This window comes from Oreochromis niloticus, unplaced genomic scaffold, assembly GCF_001858045.2.
Source record: "Oreochromis niloticus isolate F11D_XX unplaced genomic scaffold, O_niloticus_UMD_NMBU tig00007258_pilon, whole genome shotgun sequence".
Taxonomy (NCBI): Eukaryota; Metazoa; Chordata; class Actinopteri; order Cichliformes; family Cichlidae; genus Oreochromis; species Oreochromis niloticus.
In genome coordinates this window covers 1-25,337 of record NW_020328449.1, presented here as the reverse complement: position 1 = coordinate 25,337, position 25,337 = coordinate 1, and the positions used below count along the sequence as shown (strand labels likewise).

The following is a 25,337-nucleotide window of genomic DNA, read 5'->3' as shown; positions in this document are numbered from 1 at the left end:
AACGGTCCTCCTTAACTGGAAAATAAAAATAATCTTAATTCTAATCAATATAAAAACCATCTAATAGATCACATTAGTCTTGATACAGTCTCTGCCACCACATTTGATCAATCCCTTTGGGCTCCTTTGATCGGCTTCATCACCTAGTGGGGTGGGGGGTCATGGTTTGGTCCTGCCTTCGCTATTGTGGTTGATGTGGAGGTTGGGATGGGCTTAGGGCGCCAGGAGAACCCCTAGAGACGTTATCCCTGGAGGGCTCAACCCGGGGGCTTGTGGTCATAACCTGGTTAGTGGCTCTGGTCGCTCTTAGAGGGTGTTCTCCTCGTGGCTGCGTGCAGCAGGGCTGGGGGATGGTCTGTACTGGCGGACGTAGGTTACTGGCCTGGTGGCCTGGCTGCCCCTGAGTGGATCCGGGGCAGGCGGGGGGGCTTGGGGTTCGGGGGTGCTTCGTCTCTGTGATGGGGCTCTGGCTGGGCCTTGGGGCTTCGGTCCTCGTCGTGTGTCGCCGAGGTTGTGGGCGGGTGGGTGCACGGGGGCTCAGCCCTGGCGCAGGGGGCCTCTGGTGCATCGGCCTAACTGGGGGCTCTTCAACTGGCAGGGAGGTTGTTCCATCCTTGCAGAAGTCCACTCTGCAGGTGGGGGAGAGACACAGGAGAGGTGGAGAATAAACCTAACCTGGGTGTCTGTTGTCTTGTGTAGTCTGGAGATGATTGAATGTTGGGTGGGTATAGTTTCCTCTGCAGTGGGGTGGGTGGGCTTCCCCAGGTCCTGTGGGGCTTAGCGGTGCTGCTGCCATAGGCCCCGGTCTGGATGGGCCTGGGCTCCCTTGCCTTGGTGGGTACTAGAGGACGGGGGTGCCTACTGGGGTCAGCCGGGGAGCTGGCCTGAGGAGGGGCATCTTGCCCCTCCCTTCTTTTCCTCCCCATCCCGGCCCCCTCTTCCCGCTCCACCACACCCACCCACACAGGTAGGGCCTTGGGGTGCGGGTGTGTCACCAGGGTGCAGGGAGGCATTCCCCCCCTCTGTCCCCTTCTGGCCACCTGTGCCTCAATTTTATTTCACAACTTAGACATCCACATTATTCACACTCTCATAACACACACACACACATATATATATAGGGCCTTGAGGGTGACCACGTTAACGGTGTCCAGAGGACGGTCTGTGTATTCAACCCTACCTCTGGCGCCGGTGCCCACCTCTCAATTTTAAATCCATGTAGACATTGAGGGTTCTCAGGAGGGGCCGTGCTAACACCTGCTGCTCTCTGGCAGCAGCACCATGCCCTCCCATATTTTAAATGCACTTTAGAACAACACGCAGCAACACTACACATGAGCGGAGGAGGGAGGTATGGGTCTTCACACACCCCGTTCTCTACTAGCCATCGGGGCGGGGGGCTGGAGGAGGTGTTGGCCGTCCGATTGACCTCCCTGCTGCTGCGGAGCCTGGGGCGGTCTGCTTGCCTCCACCCCGGGGAAAGGGTGACATCTCTTGGGTCTGGGTGCCGTTTCCCCTCTGGGGCGAGGGTACCTGGACCCGGGGCATAGAGTATGTTTGGGGAGTATGATTGTGTGTACATGTCTATGTATGTCTATCCCTACGTTGGGTGAGTGCTGAGTGTTTGTATATGTGTGCATGAGGGTGGGAAAGCATGTTTATGTCTGTGTGTGCCTGTTTGTCTGTGTCTATATGTCAGGTCGGGTCTTAGACTCCACCTCCCTGGGTACTCCCAGGCCCTCCAAGTGTGGAGGCCTATCTCCCCTCACCACACTCCCTGCTGGTAACTGATGCCCTCAGGGGTTGGTGCATTGGTGGTTCTTGGTGTCCGGGGCTGGGCGCTCAGGTATGCAGCAGCTCACTCCCGGTGGCTACTTGGCGGGGCCTGGTGCCTGTCGCTCAGTCAGGCCTCTTCCGGGGCAAAGGGGCCCTCGGGCCTCCGGCCTCGGGCCTGCAACTCGGTTCACTCTGGCACCGCTGGCTGCCGGCAGAGCCGGCGGGCACGCCAGTGCAGCCCCCTCTGGCTTCTGCTCCGTGGCTACTGGGTGACCCCTCGTCTGGGGATCTCCTCAGCCCTCCAGGAAGGTGGCACGGATGCCCCTCCGGTGGTACTCCTTGGGCTCTCGCACTCTGGGGCCTCTGGATGTCTGGAGCCTGGATCTCCTCCATGCCTGCTTCATGCCCTGGGGAACGGGCTATGGGCCTCCACACCCTCTAGCAGACCGTTACATGGGGAAACCTTTTGTATACAAGCACGTTGATCCACACAGGTGTGCACACGGGTGTTCACTGTTCGTAGACATAAACTACACCTTTCTTAGCTGCTACTTCAAAGCACATTGTGCGCTGTCTGTCCTGCGTGCTGCACAACAACTTTCAATATTTAGTATTTACTGCTGTTCACACTTAGCTAGATTAACGTGATGGTGTTGTGTTTAGTATGTTGCTTTGTTTTGTTTGGTTTTTTTTGCTTGTCTTCTCTTCTTTTTCTCTCAACAGGTGATCCAGGAGATTTTTTTTCTCTTTGTCTTTGTAAGTGCCCTTTCTCACTGTCCCTTTTCCCTTCTGTTTTTCTTTTCCTTCCTCTCTTCTTTCTCCCTTTCCTATCCCCCAGTCATGTCTGTCCCATCTGTAACAACTGAAAATAAAATAAATAATAACAACAAAGTTTGATCAAATGGACCAATACGGCAATGCCATGATGATCCATTTGGCAAATAATCCATTTGGTATCCTTGTTGGTCTTCAGACAACAATTCTGACGGCTAAAGAACCAAATGGGACAGACAAAAAAAAACAAACAAAAAAAAAACAGTACACCTCTCTGAACAGTGTCTGGGAGGCTGTGGTTGCTGCTACACGCAATGTTGATGGTGAACAGATCAAAACACTGACAATCCATGGATGGCAGGCTTTTGAGTGTCCTTGCAAAGAAAGGTGGCTATATTGGTCGCTGATTTGTTTTGTTTTGTTTTTGAATGTCAGAAATGTATATTTGTGAATGTGGAGATTTATTGGTTTCACTGGTAAAAATAAATAATTGAAATGGTATATTTGTTTTTTGTTAAGTTGCCTAATAATTATGCACAGTAATAGTCACCTGCACACACAGATATCCCCTAAAAGAGCTAAAACTAAAACAAACTAAAAACTACTTCCAAAAACATTCAGCTTTGATATTAATGAGTTTTTTGGGTTCATTGAGAACATGGTTGTTGTTCAATAATAAAATTATTCCTCAAAAATACAACTTGCCTAATAATTCTGCACTCCCTGTATGTACAAAGTGTGGCTCTTCATAGTTTAGTTTGCATAGCATTGCATTGTATCTAAAAACAATGCAGCGTGTAGGTAGCTGATATTTGATTTTTTAAATTCAAACTGATTAAGAGGAAGTTGGCCGCTATTCAGCGATAGTGTATATTTCCTTCCTCTTTGGGGTAATAGAGGCCACCCAAACACATGAGATATCAATGGAAAGCCCAGAATATCCTCTATTTAGTACATCAGGACTTAGTGGGATATCTCAAATAAGTCAAAAGATATAGACCAAAAAACAAATGTCTATTACAGAGGACATAAACGAATAGGCTGGTTCTCAGGAGGATATGTTGTATGACTTTGTTCTGCTTTCCAGTGTGTCACAATACCTTGAATTTCTTACAGGAACCAACCCTGGAACAATGAGTCTGAAAGCAAAGAAGAAAGCTCGGTGAGTTGCTTTGCTTTTCCTTTAATGTAATGTATACAGTCTTCCTACTGTATATAAAACAATAGGAAATACTGTTATGCACATCCTACAGAACAGTACTTCTGTAGGAAGTACTGTACGCAAAAATATGTGGCTCTATAGTACTGTAGGAAGTGCTGATGCATATTAATATTTTTGGCGCTAATGTGATTTTTTCATTTTACTTGTAGGTCAAATTATTTATTGAATTGAATTACTGCTCAGTGTGTAATTATTTGAATCACTATATGAAATGTTTTTATTAGTCTTTGAGTGCACATCTTCAGTCATTTCCATGAATGAGTTCAAACATTTGTAACCAGTTCCCTACAATTACATACTAACAAAGTTCGTATTCAACGTTTTATCATCCAAATTACATCAAGTACCTGCCCTTTTAAATTTATTGTCCCATAAAGTATTTCTGATTTCATCACAAGCTGTTATCTGATTGAAAGTTGAGAACTTTATGGCTAAGAATACAAGTAAAATACACAAGCTTGTTTAATATTAGCTCTTTCCTATAATCAGTGTATCAGGAGGACTCACTTTGGTTTAATTTAAATTCAAACTCAGTGCTTTTTAATTTCTCTGCTGATACTGTTGCTTTTTTATAGGACTTCTTTTGGGGCCACAGCACCGCCCTTCATTGACTACTTGAAAGATATTCTACGTCGATATCCAGATGGCGGACAAATTTTGAAGGTTGGTGTAATGTTTTGCCAAAAGCCCATTTTATCAGTTACTTCTTAAAGTACTTCATGGGATTGCAAAAGGATTTCAGTCCTTTAGAAATCCGGTTTCGAAACTGTCCTTGGCTCTGATCAGTAAATGCTTTCCTAATGAATAAATGGTCTCAGTTACTCATTTTGGCATTTTGTACCTTGCTGATAAAAACCATTAAGTCCATTTTGTAAATCATTTTTAAATAAATCATAATCTGATCATTTAAACTGTCACAAAGGAGGGTTATCTAGTCTGTGCTAACGGGCTACTCCTTGTTATTAAAAACACTGTTTTCACAGTAAGATACACCATTGTACACCCAGTTTCCAAAAAAATAACAAGATTAATGACAGCAAAAAAACACGAAGATTGTGGCCTCAACAGACTTCAGTGACTAATATCGCCGTGGTTCTGTCCAATCTTTCATAGTGTGAAGAACTCATAAACTAATTTTGACCAAATTTCACACAAATGGATGCGTTTTAGGAAATGATGATATTTTATATCCAAAGGGTCAAATTTCTGGTTACAGTAACATGATATTTAAAAAAACACTCTTCTGGCCATTGTTTAATACTGCAACACTAATCCTAGATGTGTACCTTGTGAAAATTGTGTGACTATTTGATCTTTTTTGCTGCTTGATGCAGTTTCTTTGTAGTAACAAATATATTTAAACTCTTTTGGCTATCATAGCTATAAACTTGTGTGTGGAATCAACTTTACAAGTCAAACGTGACACATGTAACAGTTTTTTGAGCTTCAAGATCTGTATGCAAACAATATTCTCTATCCCAGATACTGACTTGGATAGGGATCAAATTAGTGGATTATTGGAAACATGGATGTAATGCAAGTGACTGCAAGCATTACTATATTCTGTTTTTTTCTGAGGTTTGCACCACTTGCACCGCATAAGCACCATATACATTAGTGTTCTTCTGTTGAAAGACTCACCTTCACTGCTTTTCATTGTGGCCAAATACCAGAATCTTTGTTTGTCTGACAATAAAACTTTTCTCCTGAATGTATTTGGCTTGTCCTTGTGGGAAGCTGCAAATTTTAGTTGAGCAGAAGGTGCCAATTTGGAGCAGGGCTTTTTCTTGGTTGGCACCCTCTAAGTCCAGGGCAAGGCAAAAATGGTCTTTGGGTCTTCTTACAGACCAAGGTCTGTAAGAAATAAATGTAAATCCTGTAAACTTTCAGTTGTAGTCAGTCATGATTTAATAATGATGATAAGAAGTTAATAGGCCCTGGCATTGTAAAAGACACTGTAGAACCTTCAGTAGCACTTAAAAGATTTAAGTGACTGTATGTATATAATATATATATATATATTATATTTTGGCCTTCTGTGGATTAGAGAAAATCTAAAATAAATTCAACCTTGTGCATCCAATTCTTGTTTTTTAAATAATTCAAAGTATATGCTGTACAATTATTCCACCGAGGAAAAGAACAGTTCAAAGAAATCAGGAAAGTCCCAAATTACCATGGCATTCACGACCATGATGAGAGTATGTAAACTTTCAACCACAACTGTTAGTTTCAGTATTTCCGCTGAGTTAAACTGACACAAAAATAATTATGTCATAAAGCTTAAAAGATTTTTTTTTCATTGTATGTTGGCGAGCAAAGAATTATAATTAAAAAGTGATTAACAATGTGCAAATGGATGAAGCAAATAAATGTTAACAGTAGAAACTGAGACAGATGTTTCATTGTACACATTTTGATGTTACAGTAGGAAACCCAAATGGCTAATTAAAGCAGGGCTAGATCCCATTTAAACGAGTCGCTTTCAGGGTTTGGTATGCTGGTTCACAGGAGAGATGGGACACTTCTTGGAACAAAACCATTGTTCACGTCACCTTTCCTGCTAAAGTAAGGCAAAATTGCTTGTAGGGGTGCGGCTATCAATTATTTTAGGGATCAAGTAATCTATCGATTATTCAATTGATTATTCGAGTAATTGATAGGAAATACTTTTGTCTTATTAATGAGCAATAATAAATAATCAAAAGAGAAAGAACCAGCAGTGCATTGGTTTCCATTTTACATACTGCAATGTTTTAAAGTTTAACTGCATACAAAATCTGTAAAAAAATAAATAAAATAAAATCTATATTGAAATTTTAGCTTTTAAAGAAAACAGTTTCTTAAATGCAAAAGATATATAAAAATCTCAAATCACAATCACAAACTAAACTAAGGAATACAAATGTACCTTTACCTGTCTTGTTGGAAGATTTTCTGACATTATTAAAAAGTAAGTTTAAAAACCCTCAGGTCAGGTACACCCCATCTCCCCTTTAGCCTCACCCCTGTTGCTGAAGGTATCGTTTTTATGAAATTAAATGATGATTTTACCAGTCTGGTGTCAGACTAAACTCCCAGGAGCTTTTTTCCAGTAAGGTTTTAATGGTAATTACAGGAACAGCCCTGCTGTTTTGGACGCTAGAAAAGCGTTTTCTTTCACTCATCCTGACCTCACCGTTCTCGCTAACGGCTCTGACTCTTGCTCTGTGTAAACAGACTCTGGCTCCACATTAAACTGTGCCAGCATCAGCATCACTGCTGCTATTGTGTTATCAGTATTTTGAAAAGCTAGCATTTACATTGTTGACAAATGAGCGCGCTACAGGGCCGTGCGTTAAACACAGCATAGAAGAATTTGTGTCGAGAATGTTTTTTAGAATTAAATTACTTGATGAATTTTGCAGCCCTACTAGCTTGCATTGGCTGTCTTCTGTTAATAGTTGGTTTTGTTGGTCAACCAGGAACTGATTCAAAATGCAGATGATGCTCAAGCCACAAAAGTGGTTTCATCCATGATGAGCGAAGCTATGGACTGAGAGCCTTTGGACTGAAGAACTGGGAAAATATCAAGGTATTTATTGAATAACAATAAATAAACAACCTTTTTCAAAACCATATATTTCTAACGTTCTTTTACTTTTTACATGAAAAAACTGTTAAAAAGAAAAAAAATAGACAATAAGGAAAATAGATTGTTTTGGGGGGGGGGGTCAGTCTTTTTTCAGTCTTCTTTTCTTTTTTATGTATTATCACCAAGCCATAAGAATGTTTATTTTTACGAAGTCCTGCTCTCTATGCCTACAACAATGCCGCATTCACTGAGGACGACTGGGGAGGAATTCAGATGGCTGGAAGGAGTGTCAAGCGTGACGACCCGAACAAAGTCGGGAGGTTTGGAATCGGCTTCAACTCTGTTTACCACATAACAGGTGAAACTATGTGTAGTAATCACACTTGATAAGAGTAAGGTTTTTTTAAATAAACAATGACAGTAGCATATCTTTACTTGTTCATAGATGTGCCAAGTATATTCAGTTCAGGCCACCTTGGCATGATGGATCCCCAAGAAAAAGTATTTGGAGAGAGAAATGGAGATTTCAGTGGTCTTGGATGATGCTGAAGACCAAGAAGTTCTGTTGAATATGAGTGATCAGTTTCAACCATTTAGAGATATAGTCTCACTTGTGTGTGAACATGGATGTCGAAAGTTGTCATGGAGGATCAGCACTTCAATGGGACAATTTTTAGATTTCCTTTACGCAATGAAGCATCAGAAATTTCTGATAATCTGTATGACTCAGATAAAGTGGTTGAGCTTTTTGATAGCTTCATTGCAGATGCAGATTTGAGCCTCCTCTTCTTGAAAAATGTCACCTCCGTGTCCTTGTTACATATTAGTGAAGATGGAGCTGTTAACACCAGACTTGAAGTGAAATCTTCAGTTCCCACAGATGGTGTTTTGGAGTCAGAAGAGGAGTCAGTCACTGAGGGTCTAACAAGGTTCAAAGTTATAACTGTGAGTTCAGAAGACCAAAAGAGACAAAGTGGCTTCTGACAACATGTACCATGAAAGAGGGCGTTGCCGAAGATCTTGATTTGCTTACAAAGAAGTTGAGCTTTTTACCTCAAGTTGACCTGGCATTCCCCTGTGGTGAGAAGAGAGACTGTAGCCAGAGCAGACTGAGCTGCTTTCTCCCCCTTCCAAACAATGAATCCAATAAGACAGGACTCCCAGTTTATGTCAATGCATGCTTTGGCCTCACAGACAATAGAAGACACATCAAATGGCAAGAGGAAGACCAGAGACATGATGAACATGCATTGTGGAATGAAATGCTGATGAAGAAGGTGTTTCCACAAGCATACATCAAGATCATTCAAGATGCCATTAAACTTGCCCAAAAATCTATCCTCCCCGTTTCCTCTGTGTACAATCTGTGGCCAGATCTCACTCAGATACAACACAAAGACAAATGGCATGCTCTCACTCTGGATGTTTTTCATCACTTATTCAGACAGAACGTGGCCATCCTCTCTCTTGCTAAAGATGAAACACAGTTTATCTCTCCATCAGAAGCTGTTTTCCCCTGCAATGGCCCAACAAGCACCAACATATTGTCTGCCATTAAAAGGGCTTTAGTGTCATCTGGAGAAAATCTTGTCACTTACCAGCTAGTGTTGCAAAGGCCATAAATGAGGCCTACCCAAACCCTACTACCCTAAAACATGTGACTCCAGCATTCCTCAGGGACATTCTCCACAGGACCGGCGTGGATAACATCACCAAAGACGACAAACTCAGTCTTTTGGAGTACATTTTGGGTGATGAACAATACAAAGAACTTGAGGGTCTTCACCTCCTTCCACTCAGTGATGGCTCTTTCAGATCTTTCACATACAAAGAGGAAGACACTGCTTTGATTGACAGCCATGAATTTCCAAGGTAGGGTTTCCATACATCTATCAATATTTAAAATAAATGTTATATTCATTATGACTAAAGTTGCCATTTTTATGTGTTATTCACATATTGATTGTAACTGAATATTTGGAAGGTTCAGGAATATTTCTATACTGAATGAACTCTTAACAGTTGATCGACAGAATCCATTACACTTTTTTATAGAGTCTTGCTGCCATTCTGTAAACCCTTGTTCATCCCACATGATCTGACTCCAGCCTGCAGTGCCCATCTGAAAGAACTGGCCAGAAGAAGTAAGTCAAAGTAATTTTAAACAATACAGAGTCATTTGTACACAGCTACACATTTTAGCACACACATTTATTCTTATCTTTAAAAAAAAAAAATCTTTTTAATCTGCTCTTCAGATTTCTTCAAGGTCATCAACATTGATGCATCCCATTTGGCTGAATATGCAAGACGATATTTGCCACCAGACTGGAAGCAGACAGGGAAGAACCTTGTTACATGGACAACAACAACAGTCAGCATCCACCTTCAGACTGGTTTCAAGAATTCTGGAGCTTTCTCAACAGTCATTTTAACGAGTTAAGTCCTTTCACTGGCATACCTCTAATACCAGTTAGTCCTCTGTCTTGCAGTCAGACTGTATCAGTAGCAAAACTACAGCAGAGCACAACTCTGATCTTTCAGAAAAGTAAACAGCTGAATTTGCCAGACCGAATAGCTCAGCTGGTGAACAAAGTTGGTGGGACAGTGGTGAGAGGAAATGAGTGGCTCAAGCATGTAGACCTTGACTCGTACGTGCTGTACCCATCTCCAAGGAGTGTTTTGAAGGTCCTGATGAATTTAGATTTCCAGCATCTTGTCACAGAACTCACATCTGCCTCTCACACAGCACGCAATGAACTAAAAGACTATCTGTCTTGTCTGGATTCTCTCTCAAAAACAGAGAAAGATTTTCTCTTGAGGTTGCCTTTGTTTCAAACCATGAAAGGATTCAGTGTTGCAGCTCAATCAAAACAAGCTGTGCTTCTGATCTCAGGCCTAACAGTACCAACAGAGCTCCCTATGCCTGATTCCATAATCCAGTGTTCTACTGAGACTGACCGCAGACTGTTACAGCTGCTCAAAGTTCATCTCTTGGACACCGCCGAAGCAGCCAATGTTCTTGTTGGCAGCATAAGGAAAGGCGCTTGTAGCAGTGACAACACTAAAAAAACAATGACTTGGGTTTTACAGCATGGTAAGGTGCTTTTCTCACAAAACGAATCCCTGAAATGTAGCTGTAAGGACTTGAGCTTCATTGAGGTGAATGGACAGCTGAAAAAGGCATCTGACTTTTTGATCCAAGAATTCAGACTTTTAAAGTCATCTTTGAGTCACACTTCTTTCCACCGCCTTCATACACTCATTCACTGCAGATGCTGGAAAGCTTAACAGAAATCGGATTACTGAATAAAGAGATAGATGTCTCACCTGAACATTTGCTACATGCTGCCACCCTGACTGACAAACTGTGTGTGAACTCACAAACTGAGGCTCTAAGAAGAGCTCAGGTTCTGTTGGAAATGTTGGAAAGTAATGATTTACTGTCAAAGTTTTCTCACAAACAAATTCATTGCCTCAAAATGCTTAAATGGATCCCATGTGAACAACCTGGAAGTGACCAAAAATTCAGTGATAAATCTCAGAAGTATTGTTTGTTTTGCCCAAATGAAATAAGACATTCTGTGTATAAGGACATTGTTGGACATGTAATGCCACTAACAGGGAAGCTCAGTGACAGAGTTAGCAACAGATTTGGTCTCAAAGACCTACCACCACCTGAAAAAGTGATTGAAAATCTGTCAGTCTTGAAATCAAAAGCACTGGAAATGGTTAATCCTGACACAGATGTAGACTTCAAAAGACAGCTGCACAGCATTTACAAACACATGCAAGACAATGTCTCTGTATTTGTTACAATGATGAGCAAGGAGACATGCTGGCTATGGACTCACAACCAGTTTGTTGCACCCCAGGATCTGGTTCTTGAATACCCAAATAATCTAGATCTGAGTTCTTACATTGGGAAGGTGCCAAGTGAATTTTTGCCATACAGAACATTGTTCCAGAGGTTTGGCCTGAGAAAAGTACTTTCCAGTGAAGACATTTTGGGCATTCTGTACTCCATCCAGCAAACAATTGAAGCAAGACAAGTGCCATTTGCAAGTTCCTCAGAGGTCAAAGTGTCAATAGAAATTCTCAACTGGCTCTGGAAAGAGAAGAAAACAGTTCAGGATGACATCCCAGTGCCAGTTATTGCTGAGGGAGGAAAATTTACCCTTAAACCACGATCAACAGCTCTTTTCTGTGATGTAAGCAAAAATGGACTAAAAGAACTAAACTGCAGAGAAGAGGACATTTATGTCATACATGAGGAAATTCCAAAAGCAGCCGCTGAATGGCTGGAAATTCGTTTTCTCAGTACCCACATCCTTGATCCAGAGGAGATAGGAATAGAGCAGTGTGGACAATCTGAACCAATAACAATGAGGATAAAAAACATTCTTAAAGAGTACGATGAAGACAGTGACATCTTCAAAGAGCTCATCCAGAATGCAGAGGATGCTGGGGCAGATGTTTGCAAGTTCTTGGTGGATTTCAGAGTACACAGAGATGCCCCTGAAAGCCTGATTGACCCTGACATGGCTCTTTGTCAGGGACCTTGTCTTTGGGCTTTCAATAATGAGCAGTTTACAGCAGAGGATTGGAAAAATATTGCCAGAGTTGGCTCAGCCTCAAAGGAAAACAAAGCAGAAAAAATTGGAAAGTTTGGACTTGGATTCAACACTGTGTATCATGTGACAGATGTCCCCTCCATCCTTAGTGGCAACAGTCTTCTCATACTTGATCCAAATGTTACTCATCTCACAAAACATATCAAACATAAATCAAATCCCGGAATCAAGCTCGATCTCTCTCAACAGCGACTCTTTCATTGTTTTCCTGGTCAGTTTGGATCATATGAAAACATTTTTGACTGTAATTTTACCAGAAAAAGTCCTCCTGAACCCTATCCAGGAACTCTGATCAAACTACCTTTCCGAAGTGAAGAAGAGGCTGCCAAATCAGAAATAAACCCAAAAGTGTATCAAAAACACAATATCCTTGATTTTCAACATCTCTTTTCTAAGAATTCACAAACCCATCTGCTTTTTTTAAAGAACATCATTACATTATCCCTCCAAAATATCCCACACAATGGATCAACTCCACCAAGAGATAATGAAATAGAGACCATCTTCTCTGTGTCCAAAACCACTGTGAGTGCAATGGAGATTCCTGATGACAGCAGTGTGTCCAAGCAACGTCATGCTGAGAAATCACTAATGAAACTTGATGGTAAATGCAAAGGACTAATTGAATCTTGCACAGTCAGAATTATCCAAATATCCAGTCAGCTGTCTAATGAAACTAAACTTCAGTTCTGGCTCCTGTACAACTGCTTTGGGACAGATGAGTCCTTGAAAATGGCCCTTCAGAAAAACAAGCAAGCCAGTTTCTCTTTGCCCATTGGAGGGATTGCTGTGCCTTTGCAAAATGATCCAGAAACTGGAAAATTCACCACATTACAAACAGATCTTGTTGGACAGGCCTTTTGCTTCCTTCCTCTTCCCATTCACACAGGTCTTCCTGTCAATGTAAATGGCACATTTGCGGTGACAAGCAACCGAAAAGCTCTGTGGGAAACTGGAGTGAAAAATGACTGGAACAAAGCTCTCCTTCAGGATCCAGTAGTGACAGCATATGTTACTGTACTCAAGGCGCTAAAGAAAATATCAGAAGATAAGCAGCTGGTGAGTTACTGTTATCACACCTTTTGGCCTGAGAGAGAGAAAGTGACTGAAACTTTCAAGCCTTTAGTGGATGCACTTTACTCAACCATTGTTGATGACTCTGTCGGTCCAGAGCTCTTTAGTGATGGAGAACAATGGTTCTCAATGAACAATGCCATATTTCTACATGAGAGCATTGAAAATGATGAAAAGATTGGTGACCTTGCAGTTCAAGTTTGCAAGAAATATGCAAAAGGACCCAACCATGTTGTTCCTCTTCCACTGTGGCTGAGAAATAGCTTCAAACAGGCTGGCCTAGAAAAGGTTTTACAAAACAGGACCTGGAACTGGGAGAAGTTCTACAGAGAAGCAGTGTTCAGTAACCTAACTACAATGGACTCGAAGAGTAGAGATACCCTTGTGCTGCATGCTATTGACCTTCATATCAAAGAAATTGACAATCTGCTGCTCTGCCATCCATGCATACCCACAAAGGATGGACAGCTCCAACATGTCAGGAAACTTGTAAATCCATCAGGGAAAGTGGCCTGTCTGTTTGAACCAAAAGAGGGACGCTTGCTTGATGGATCCGAAAATGACTTCAGATCTCCAAAAAGGATTCAGCGTTTGTTGGAACTCGGTATGGCAAATGATCATCTCCCATTGGAAGATATCACAGAGAAAGCAGGCACAATTAATAAAACCTGGAGCATTGACAAAAATAAAGCATTTGTCCACTTGAAGTGCCTTTTTGAACTGATGAACAATCACATTTATGATGAAGACTCTCACCACTGGAAAACACTGAGGACAACTGCATTTCTTCCAGCATATTCACCTGGTGATGCAAAAATGGAAGGAAATGTAACACTTAAAAGGCCCATTGATGTTTTTAGTGACAAATGCTCCCTTCTCGTTAACATGACACAACCAGTGCTGGATAATAGTAATTTGAAAATACACCACAGTGATCCAGTCCTACAGATCTTGGGCGTGAACAGCACTCCGAAGCCAGAGGTGGTGCTCCAGCAGCTGCATGAAGGAAGCAAACAAGCACACTCCATTGACAGAGCCATGCTTTACAAAATAGCATTTGAGTGCTATAAGTGTCTGGATCAGTGGATCTGGGACTCTGGAAATACCTCTTACATTTCACAACAAGCAAATTCATTTCCATTCATCCTCATTGGCGATACATTTGTGAATGTTGATCGTGTAGCTGAGAACGGGCAATCTGAAGCAAAGCCCTATCTCCACGTACTTCCAGCTGCCTTCACAAGCTTCAGGAACCTCTGGACATGTATAGGTGTTGAAAAACAATTCACAACCACTCAGCTTCTAACTGTGTTGCAGGAATTAAAAGCTCAACATGGAAACCAGCCCCTACCAGAGAGTGATCTCTCAGTTGTCTTCACAATTTTAAACAAAGGGATTTTTGAGGCCAAAGTCAAAATCACAGATGACTGTCTGATACCCAATGAGTGTGGAGTTTTGCAGTTTGCTAGTGAGCTATTTTACAATGACAGCCCATGGATGCCACTAACTTCAGGTGTCACATTGTGTCACGAGAATATCCCACGACCTATGGCTCGCCACCTTGGAATCAAAACAACAAGGCATCATTCTCTGGAAACCCACATAGTTGATGACATGTCACCATTTGCTTTTGAGTTTGAACAGCAGGAACAGCTGACTGTTCGTATTAAAAACATAATTTCAGCCTATCCATCAAAGAAGGATATCCTTAAAGAGCTCATCCAAAATGCTGATGATGCAGAAGCAACAGAAATTCACTTCATCTGGGACAAAAGACAACATGGGAAAGAAAAAACATTTGGGAAGAAATGGAACAATCTCCAGGGTCCAGCACTTTGTGTGTTCAACAACAAAGTGTTTTCTGATGCTGACATTAAGGGAATTCAACAGCTGGGAGAGGGAGGAAAGCACAACACCCCAGGGAAGATAGGGAAGTACGGAGTTGGATTCAACTCTGTTTACCATCTGACTGACTGTCCTTCGATCCTTACAGGAGATAAAGTACTTTGCATTTCTGACCCCAATCAAAAATACATTGAAAAACATTCAAATAACGAACGATATGGCATTGGCTATAAACTAGCTGACACTTTCAAAGAAATGTACGTAGATGTCTACAAATCATTTCTTCCAGACAAATTCTCTCTTAAAGAGGGCACCATGTTCAGATTACCTCTGAGAATGGGTACAAATGCAAATACCTCCAAAATATCACAGCAAGGAGTCACTGACCGCGACATGAAAGAACTGTGCTCTGCCCTGTCTGAAGATCCTGAAGGACTAATTCTCTTTCTGAAAAACATCTGCAAAATCAAAGTCCATGAAATCAGTGAAGATTCAACAGGACTTAAAACCATCTTTGAGGTTGAAAAAAATCTGCCACAGAAAAGTCGGGAAGAAAAAGATGCTTTTATCAAACATCTACAAAATGCACTGAAATCAGACAAAACACCACCACACAAGACTTTCTATGAAACTGCAATTTCCACCTCAGATAAAAGACAAAGTAAGTGGATTGTTGCAGAACAGTTTGGCTCCTTCAAAGACAGCTTTGAATTAAAACTATCAGAAAAACTTCCCCAAGCATCATTAGCTGCACATGTGAACAAAAATGGATCCAGCGTCATGGATTTTAAAGGAGAAGCCTTTTGTTCACTTCCTTTGCCAGGGAAAACTGGACTGCCAGTACATGTCAATGGAAACTTTGAGGTTGATTCTGCCAGGAGAAGCCTTTGGAAAGAAGATGGGAAGAGTAAGAAATCAGGCTGGAATGAGTCTTTGAAACAGAACGTCATTGCTCCGCTTTATGCAGATCTCCTGCATTACATCAGGTGCAGCATTGCAGCTAAGAAAGTTTCCCTTACATTTATTGAATCATGTTTCAGTACAGAATACTTGCGTTTTTGGCCAACTGTTTCCGAGGATGTTTGCCCAGACTGGCATGAAATGATACATGGAGTATACAGATCATTGAAAGGAAAAGGCCTTGATGTAATCCCTGTGATGAAGAGCTCAACACGGAAAATTGCAGATAGAAAAATTGAAGAATACTCATTTGACTGGTGTAATGTCAGTGAAACAGACTCACTTGAGGCCCCTTACCTTGCAAACTTTACAAACTACAAGTTGATGCCCATCTTGGAAGATCTTGGAATGAAGCTGGTTCCTTATTCCACAAAGATGCAGAAGATTTGGAAAAGTTTCACAGATGCTGGGGTTGAAGTGAAAGAGGTCAGTCCCTCCACTGTGCAGACTTTCCTACGAGCAAAACCTCTCAATGATCCAACCCAAACAGATGAGGATTTGCCTTTACCCATAAGTGCTACTTTGGTCAAAGATGAGAAAAGATGTTCGGAGCTCTTGAGTTTTTGTTTAAAAGATTTCTCCTCACAAAAGGTCACCCAGGACAATTCAAATTTACTCAATGGACTTCCACTTCTTCTCACAAAAGGGAAAATATTGACAGTTTTCAACTCCCAGTCACCCAAGTGGATATCAGTATATGAAAATCTCTTCTTTCACTATGAAGACAAATTTGCAGACTATCAAACAAACAAAGACCACATTGAACTTCTTCAAAGTTTTGGAATCATCCAAAAAATGACATTGCCCTGCTCGGAAAAATATCTGAAACCATTAATTCAGCATCTTCTTGAGAACTGTGAAGATGATCCGCACAGTGGTCTTCATGTCCCAAATGAGAAAATGTTGAAGTGGCTGAAATCACTTTGGAGGTTCATAATGAGTGAAATTAAAGCACCAACATCTAGAGATGACGAGTCAAATCTGACACTAAGTGAAGTGAGGAAACTCTTCAGCGACTGCTACATTTTACCTGTTGTGTGTCCAAGGTTGAACAACAAGCACTTGCTGCAAACAATGAAACACATGTCAAGTGTTGTGTTTGCCTCACAGAAAGACATATCAGCCATCCTCTTTAAACTTGGTTTTATGACGTCTGATCATGTTTTCTTCTTTGAGATGGGCCAACAGGTATATTCATGTGTACATCATGAACTTCTTGATGTAGATGATCAAAGCTCAGTGTTGGATCAAGTGTACAACATTAATCACCCAGAGTTTTCCCACCTTTCAAATGATGATATGAAGGAGTTTCAGATGTTCCTGCAATCGGGATTATCCAAGTCCAAAGGGAACCAAGAGTATGTGAGGAAACTCAAATCCTTACCAATATTTGAAACAACACGTGGTGAACGAGTGAGGATTGATGGACCTAAAAAGGTTTATGTTCTCAACAACTCGTATTCAGTGAGATTTCCAGATTTGTTCAACCTGCCCAACATCGACAGCATTTTTCTCAAGTTCAACTCCGAGAACTACATGCTGTCAGAAACACTCAATATTCAGGTCCTGGATGATTTGCAGTATTTCATGAAGTTTATACTGCCTGCTGTACACCAACTCACAGAGACACAGATTCTTCACAGCCTCAAGCTGTTGCTGTCACTAAATTACTCTTCAGAGGACAAGAAAACTATCATCTCCTCACTGAAGACGGTGAAACTGATTCGTAGTTCTCAAGGTAGACTGGAGCCTGCATCATATTACTTTGATGAGAGTGTGGAGCTGTACAAAACAATGCTGCCTCAAGATAAATTTGTTCCTGAGAGATTTTGGACTGAGCTGTGTGAAGGAAATCTTTTAATAAAACTACAAGCAAAAGAGCTGGTCAGAGAATTTGGAATGAAGCATGTTGTGTCAAACGATGAGATAATAAATTTCGCGTACCAGCTGGAATCAGAAGCAAAAGGAAAAGGAAGAATTGAAGACCTGAAACTGAAATCATCATTACTTTTCAGAAAAGCCTTGAATAAAGCATGTGATGCCAAAGACAACAACGAAAGGTTGCTGGAAAGCATTGCTGACATCAAATTCATTTTTCCAGTTATGATTCGAAAAGAACTGTCCAACTACCACCAACCATTTGCTGCTGAAGGAACTACTGTTAAAATTAGAGGCTCTTTGACTGAGAAAAATCCAGAGCATCAAGATTTGATTTGGACCTCCATGCCAATTATAGACCTGCCATTTATGTCACAAAGTCTTCAGAAAATGATAAAAAATGCAGGAGCTCATGAAGAACCACCTCCAAACTGTGTAACCAGTAACATAAGAAACATCTGTCAGTCATCATGTGAAACTGACCAGCTGATCAAAACACGAGCTGAAGTGTTCAGAAGTTCCTACGCTTACCTGCAAGCAAAAAGATTTGAAGGAAACCAGCTGGCTGGTCTTCCTGTTGTGTTGGTTGAAAAAGACACAAAACTTGTGAGGCCTGATGACGTGTGTCTGTCACTCTCCTATGATCTGGACTTCAGACCATATCTGTACAAGATTACTCCAGAAGATGCAATGTATGCACCGTTCTTTCAGAAAATCGGTGTGAAGAACGAAGCTACTGCAGAGCAATATTGTAATGTTTTGGCAGCAGTTTACGCTGATTCCTGTGATAAACAGAAACTACATTCGAACCAGCTGAGAACTGTGAAACGAGCTGTTGAGCAGTTGTTTAAGTTAATCAAAACTCACGGAAACCAGAAGCTTCTTGAATATGTGGAGACTCTGTATCTTCCTGCAGTAGATGGTAAATTATACCCATCATCCACACTCTGCTACAACGACACAGTGTTTGAGACCAAAAGGTTGGAAGAAGCACTGGAGAACAAGTTCCTGCTGCTTGAGAAACTCGGTAAATGTCATTTGGGCAACGACAAGTATGAGCATCATCAGCTGTTGCAACTGCTGCCTCAGAAATTTCAGCCAAAGATGCTGTCTGAGTTCACAGAGGAAAGAGTTGTGGAATCAAAGATGCAGCTTTGTGAACTTGGGACTGGCTGTGAATTTAGTGGATGGTTTGATAAACATCTCTCCTCAGGAGCCTTTAAATATGGATTAATTTGTCTTATTAGAGAGAATTCTCAAGGCAAAATAACACAAGAAGCTGCTTCTAACACATGTAAGCAGACTTTTGGCAGTATACAGATTATCTGCTGCAAAACTTTGGAAACAGCTCTCTGGCTCGATAAACAGCCACTTCCCAAAACTGATGAAGAAACTGATGTATCTGTGGAACGAGGGCAACAAGGGTGCACCTTTTACTTAAAGCACAATGATGACATGGCTCTCAAAGTGATAAATGAAGTCATCATGACACTGACAAAAGAGATTAATGTTCTTTTAGGAAACAGAATTGCATCGGTTCACCTTCCAGTGCTGGGACAACTCCTCATGTGTGACGATCTGCAAGATGTTCGGAAAACTCTGGCTAAAAATCAGATCCGTGACAGTGCTGAAACTGAAAGTTCCTCTTTTAGTCCAGCAGCCCCTGGGACAGAAGTTCCAGAAGAATGGCATGATTGTTTGGACATGAATGTCCTCAACAACTTTGAAGAGGGGGAATATGTTGGCTACAGCATTGATGACAAGTACATTTATGCAGTTATTGTTGAAGAACTGCTTGGTCACAACGGACGATATTCATGGAGATACAAAATAGATATTGGACAGGATGAGCCCATTGAAGTCAGCTGTGTTGATCTGTTTCAGTTTAAACGAGAGAAAAAGTTAAAAACAGAAGAAAACACTTGCATGGAGCTGGAACCACTGACAGGAGCTGGGCCAAATTCTTCACAATCATCAACAAATTCTTTACCAGCCTCTGTTGAGGAAGCTAAAAGGGAAATTGATAAATGTTTGGCAGAGATCTGGAGGCTTCCTGAGGAGGAGAGGCTCAAAGCCATCAAGAGACTGTACCTCAGGTGGCACCCTGACAAAAATCTGGATTGCCAGTCTCTCGCCAATGAGGCATTCAAATATATACAGAATCAAATTGATGAGCTCAGCAAAGGCAAAGCTGCAGGCTCGACCTTTTCAAGCAGAAACTTCTATGAACAGTGGAATCAGGAGGCCAGATATCACAGAAATAGTCGAGAGAGGTTCTCTAGAGGTTATAGAGGTTTCCATTCCTACAACTTCTGGACCCACAATGAAAATGTCCCAAGGCCAGACAGAGAAGAGGCCAGGCGCTGGTGTAGACAGGCTCGCTGCGATCTCAATGCAGCTCACAAAGACACTGGTGGAGGGAGCACAGAGTGGTGTCTGTTTAAGGTCCATCAAGCAGTGGAAAAGTCTCTCATAGCAGCATGCTATAAAAGAAATGGACAACGCCCCAACAGCAGCTCAATTTCAGCCACTGCTGCACAAGTTTCCCGCTACAGCCCCCAACTGAGAGATCTGCCTGAGATTGTGAAAAATCTGCAGACACTCGGAGTGGATCCTAAAAAGACTCAATATCCCAACTGCCATCCATATCCCCATATACCGAACGGACAATTCAGATCAGAGAATGAAATGCTGGCACTGAACAAGGCATCTGAGCTCCTTAATAAAATAGAAGCATATGTGAATTAAGGGTTCAAGGCAGACAAGGCATTGGTCAGTGTAACTGTTTTCCTACATGTTAAAAAGGATGATATCCACAGTGTAAAACTGAAATATTATTTAACATCACAACCAAACTGAATTTAAGTTGTATTATTTTTCTCAGTAATGATCACCGAATGATGTTAGTATGAAGTATAAACATCAAAGGTTATTTGTGCACATTCATGAATAATCACTGAGAAAAGTTGTAATCACTGTATGACAGTGCTATCATTTATAGCTGCTCATTTGTGATATTGATATATTCTGTGTTTTGTTTTGATTTGTTTTGTTTTGAAAATGCGTATATCAAATATTGCATACAAAGAATATTTGACTATATTTTGACTACTCTTAGGATTGTGGGGTCACTGGACCACTTCATTATTGTTTGTTAAATACCTCCTGGGGAACAATATACTTACTGTAATGTAACATTTATATAAGGCAAATATGAAGGTTTTGATGTTTTAAACAGCTATGACTACTTCCTGAGTGAAGCTACAACTACTGTACAAGTTCTGTCTAATGTATTTAGAGATATTCTTAGTTGTTCTTACATTTTAGACACTTATTTACCATTGAGAATCAGGTATAATTTTTATGTTTAAACATTAATAATGACTGTATAATACTTTATGAATTTGCTATACAATTTTTTTTCTTTTTTTCAGAACCATTCATAACTTTTGGTGACAGAAGATACTGAGCATGTAATTTTGTCATGTTAAGTGCAAATGCAAAAGAAATTGGCGGAAATCTGTCACAACTTATTATTATTATTAAAAAATTTTCTTATGAAATAAAAGAAATGACAATGCCTGTCATATTTCTAAATAGGGGTGAAGGGTTAGCTAATATTACTATAATTAAGTATATAATAAGTATGGATTATTACTTTGTTTCATTCCTTGTTCATTTATATTCAGGAATTCTTAAAGGAATAAGATTACCTACTTTACACTAACAGTGTCTGTAATGTGATTTCACTTTATCACTGCATCATTTAATGTTAACATGTCAATGGCCAGTGTGACATAAAAACTGTATCCAGTATTACAGTAAAATCTGACAGAAGAACTGAAGTTTGCTGACTTTGACTCCCTCCCTGAAGTTAAACTTCGACAATTCATGAGCTGTGGCTGAGATGAACATACAAAAGACATCTATGCTAGCTGAGATCAGCCTGCACAAGATTAGACAAATCATTGAATCAAAGTGTTTTGAGCAGTTTAAAGCCAGTGATGCTCACTTAAAAATTACTTTTACATACACTGAACTCAAAAAAACATAATTAGTGGCGAGATCTGTTAGAAGAATAAGAAAAGATTGTACATGATCATTAAATGTACTTAAGTTTCTCAAAGATTGTTTGTGTGAACCTTAATCACCCATATTAGCAAATGGAGTTTGTTGACATATAATTCCACTGTACCTCCACCCACCTTCAAGCTGACCAGTGGTGTAATCAACCTGACTACAAACATGTCTGCATGGTCACCAGAATCTTGTTTTCACAAAGGAAATTCTAATTGGGTCTAAGCAGATAAGATGAACCTAAATCTAATTAATGTCATTGGACCCCACTTGGATGTTCAGTTTTCAGTGAAGAGAAACACAAGTTAAAGTTAAAAGCATTTTTTTATTCATTATGAAGCCATGTTATGAATATAATGACAACTTAACAACATATCAGGCAAATACATGTTTCCATATATGTTAACAAAAAGGTTTGCTCTGGAGGCTATAGCATAACTGCCTTCTGTTTGTGCTTGGAGTGTACTTCATTTCATCCTGGAGGTGGTCGTTTTAGTTGTTCTTTCATACTATAAAAATGTTTTACAAGGTTTTTCACATCTGTTTCCAGTGTTTCTACATCAAAATCTTTTGTAAAAACTTTTTTTGTAAGGGAGAAATTCACATATATATCAGATTTGGTCTTTTTGTTTTGCTTCCTGTTGTCTGCTCCTTCAACTGATAACACAGGACAACAAGGATTTTGCTAGTGTGAATAAAACATGTTATTTACATGAAATCCAGTGCACTGATTCAGAATCTGAAGTCAAAATTCACCTAGGATGTCTAGATCTTAAGTTATAGGCCAAGGACAGTTTGGGCAACTACGTGGTAGATGAGCCTGCGTACTGATGCATGGCAACATTATAATTGCTGCACCATTACCTGCATCATGGTTTCCACTGCCTGGTTTGTAACACATCATGGCAGCAGCATGTTCCTGCAGCATCTGGGCACATCTGAGCAGGTTGGTGAGCTGATGTCAGCTGTCGCTAAGCCTATATATATTGCGAGATGGGCCAAGCGCAAGTTTATAGTTGACAGTACTGTTTTTCATATTTTGCTAGTCTGTTTTATCCTAAAGATGAGTAGGCAGAGCTGTGTAAACCATCCATACAATTTATGCTATATTTGTGGAAATACACCCCATGCAATCAGCGCAAAAACCTGACGAAGAGAGTGACAGTTGCTTACAAGTATTATTTCGAGTGTAAAGTTGGAGATCAAGACAAAGCTGGGCACTTTAAAGCTGCTGCACTGTGTGCTACTCTGGCCTCACACAGTAGCTCAATGGCAAGAGGAAGGAACGTCGTTGCTGTGCCTATGATTTGGCGTGAACCAAGAGATCATCACGTGGACTGCTATTTCTGCATGACTAATGTTGCTGGATTTTCAAAAAAGAACAAGTCAAAAATTGTTTATCCTGAAGTCTACTCTGAAGCCAGTGCATATGACGCTGAAATACAGTACCAATTCCGCCTGCATCTTTTGCTTCTGAAAGTGATAGTTCTGATGCGAATCATGAGGATGATGCTGCTGTTGACGCATGTTATGAACAGAATCTGATCAGGGTAAGCCCCACTTGCTGAGCCAATCTGATTCAGATGATCTAATGAGAGACTTGTCTTTATCAAAAGAGAAGTCTGAATTGTTAGCCTCCAGATTACAGGAATGGAATTTACTACAGAAAGGCACTACAACTTCACACTTTCGTGATTGTCATGCAAATTGGGTGATGTGAGTGATGAACATGGAGAATGATTCCACCAGGATATTGCCACCATGGAAACAAGATATCAAGGCCACTTCAACCCCCACATGATGGGTGACTACTGCTGGTTTCTGCAGCAGTCAACAGCAGACACTCCAAGCGCAAAAGCAAGTGCCTAAAGCACTTTTTAACAGTGTATGTGCATTGCATAAACACTCAAATTAACTTTTATTTACACGTTTGTTAATGTTAACAAGTTTTTGTAATCTCTCACAGTTTTGAAGCAAAATTTATATATTTACAGTGTCTGTATAACGAATACAGCTTAAAACACATCTGTTTAGACAGATCATCCATCCATCCATCCATTCGCTTCCGCTTATCCTTTGTTCATGTGTAATATGTTGTTTTCTTTGACATGCTTTTACACTTCCTTTATGTTGTTATATTGTTTTGTTTGACATGCTTTTATATTCCCATGTGAAGCACTTTGTAATAGCTTCTTGTCTTAACGGAGTTCGAAATTAGCAGGAAGTTAGCTCGCTAGCTTCCATCTAAATAAATATAGCATGTCCTGACTGAGGGATTTTGGAAACAAATTCAAACGTACGGCTCTGCTATCACTTCCAACATAAATGAAGACAGAAAAACTAAACAGCAGTGACGTTTGTAGGGTTACTGAAGTTTGGCTAGCTGGTATATAACGATGTGCTACGTGACCGCTAGCGACACAGCTATGTAATATAAACACGCTAACTTTTTTCCACTCGATAAAAGTTGACATGAGGATTCTCGGTGGTCAGGAAAAATGTAATCGCATGGCAGGATGCTGTAAACGGACCAAACTTCAGCAAGAGAACAACTGAGGTAATCCATCCACAATACAAAGTTGGTCATGCGGTCAAGTGAGCCCTCACTTGCGAAGTCACAGTCAAGCTAGCCGCCCGTCAGCCGCACCTAAAATGTGGTTGCACTACTCTTACGCATATTACGGTATGGATGCGATTGGCTTAGAAACGTGTCCTGACACTATTTAACTTCACAATCCACTCCGTTTTGGTTCATCTCCACTTTCCCCCTTGTGATCCACAGCCAAGAATACTGTACGAATCAGAGAAAATTAACAATAGAATTTGCCCAATATACAGTACTGTACTTTTAATAACTTCAACTTGACCTCAATTACAGGAAAACTGTAAGAGGTGCCGCAGATATCACTGGATTCTGACTGTAGGCCATCTCAACTCTTCACCCTGTCATCCACAGACAAATTTACTGTACGTTTGAGAAAATTGATTTTAAATTTTCCTCTATTTACTCTACTGTACTATATAGATTCCCAACTTTGACCTCAGATTACAGGAAACTGTAAGAGGTGCCGCAGATATTCCACTGGATTCTGACACTAGGCAACCCCCACTCTTAACCTGTGATCCACAGACAAATTTACTGTACGGTTTTCAGAAAATTGATATTAAACTTGCTCAATTTACTCAACTGTACTCTATATATTCCATCTTTGACCTCAGATTACAGGAAAACTGTAAGAGTGCCGCAGATATCTCACTGGATTCTGAACTAGGCAACCCCCACTTTTCACTCTGTGATCCACAGACAAATTACTGTACGGTTTTTGACAAAATTGATAGTGAAAATTTTCCATTTTGCTTGACTGTACTCTATATATTCCCACCTTTGACCTCAGATTACAGGAAAACTGTAAGAGGTGCCGCAGAATTCCACTGGATTCTGACTCTAGACATCTCCACTCTTCACCCTGTGATCCACAGACAAATTTACTGTACGGTTTTTCAGAAAATTGGTATTAAACTT

At 40.7% G+C, this 25,337-nt stretch overlaps 1 protein-coding gene, 1 long non-coding RNA gene and 1 pseudogene across 2 annotated transcripts; all 3 read left to right on the top strand.

Annotated features, from left to right (window-relative positions):
* Window positions 1–3,256: 3,256 nt before the first annotated feature.
* Window positions 3,257–8,330, top strand: LOC109198209 (sacsin-like; annotated as a pseudogene).
* A 616-nt stretch (window positions 8,331–8,946) lies between these two features.
* On the top strand, window positions 8,947–9,708 carry LOC109198211 (uncharacterized). Its single transcript, XR_002059122.2, has 3 exons — window positions 8,947–9,218; window positions 9,402–9,490; window positions 9,605–9,708. It is a non-coding gene; the product is annotated as an uncharacterized LOC109198211 (long non-coding RNA).
* A 4-nt stretch (window positions 9,709–9,712) lies between these two features.
* LOC109198210 (sacsin-like) lies at window positions 9,713–21,067 on the top strand. The gene has a single exon (XM_019353785.2). The coding sequence runs from the start codon at window positions 10,622–10,624 to the stop codon at window positions 20,483–20,485; it is 9,864 nt and encodes a 3,287-aa protein (XP_019209330.1). The 5' UTR covers window positions 9,713–10,621; the 3' UTR covers window positions 20,486–21,067.
* Window positions 21,068–25,337: the final 4,270 nt, after the last annotated feature.

What these genes read in the sequence shown, in the direction of transcription:
- LOC109198210 (XM_019353785.2), top strand. Translation starts at nt 10,622, where the DNA reads ATGCTGGAAAGCTTAACAGAAATCGGATTACTGAATAAAGAGATAGAT.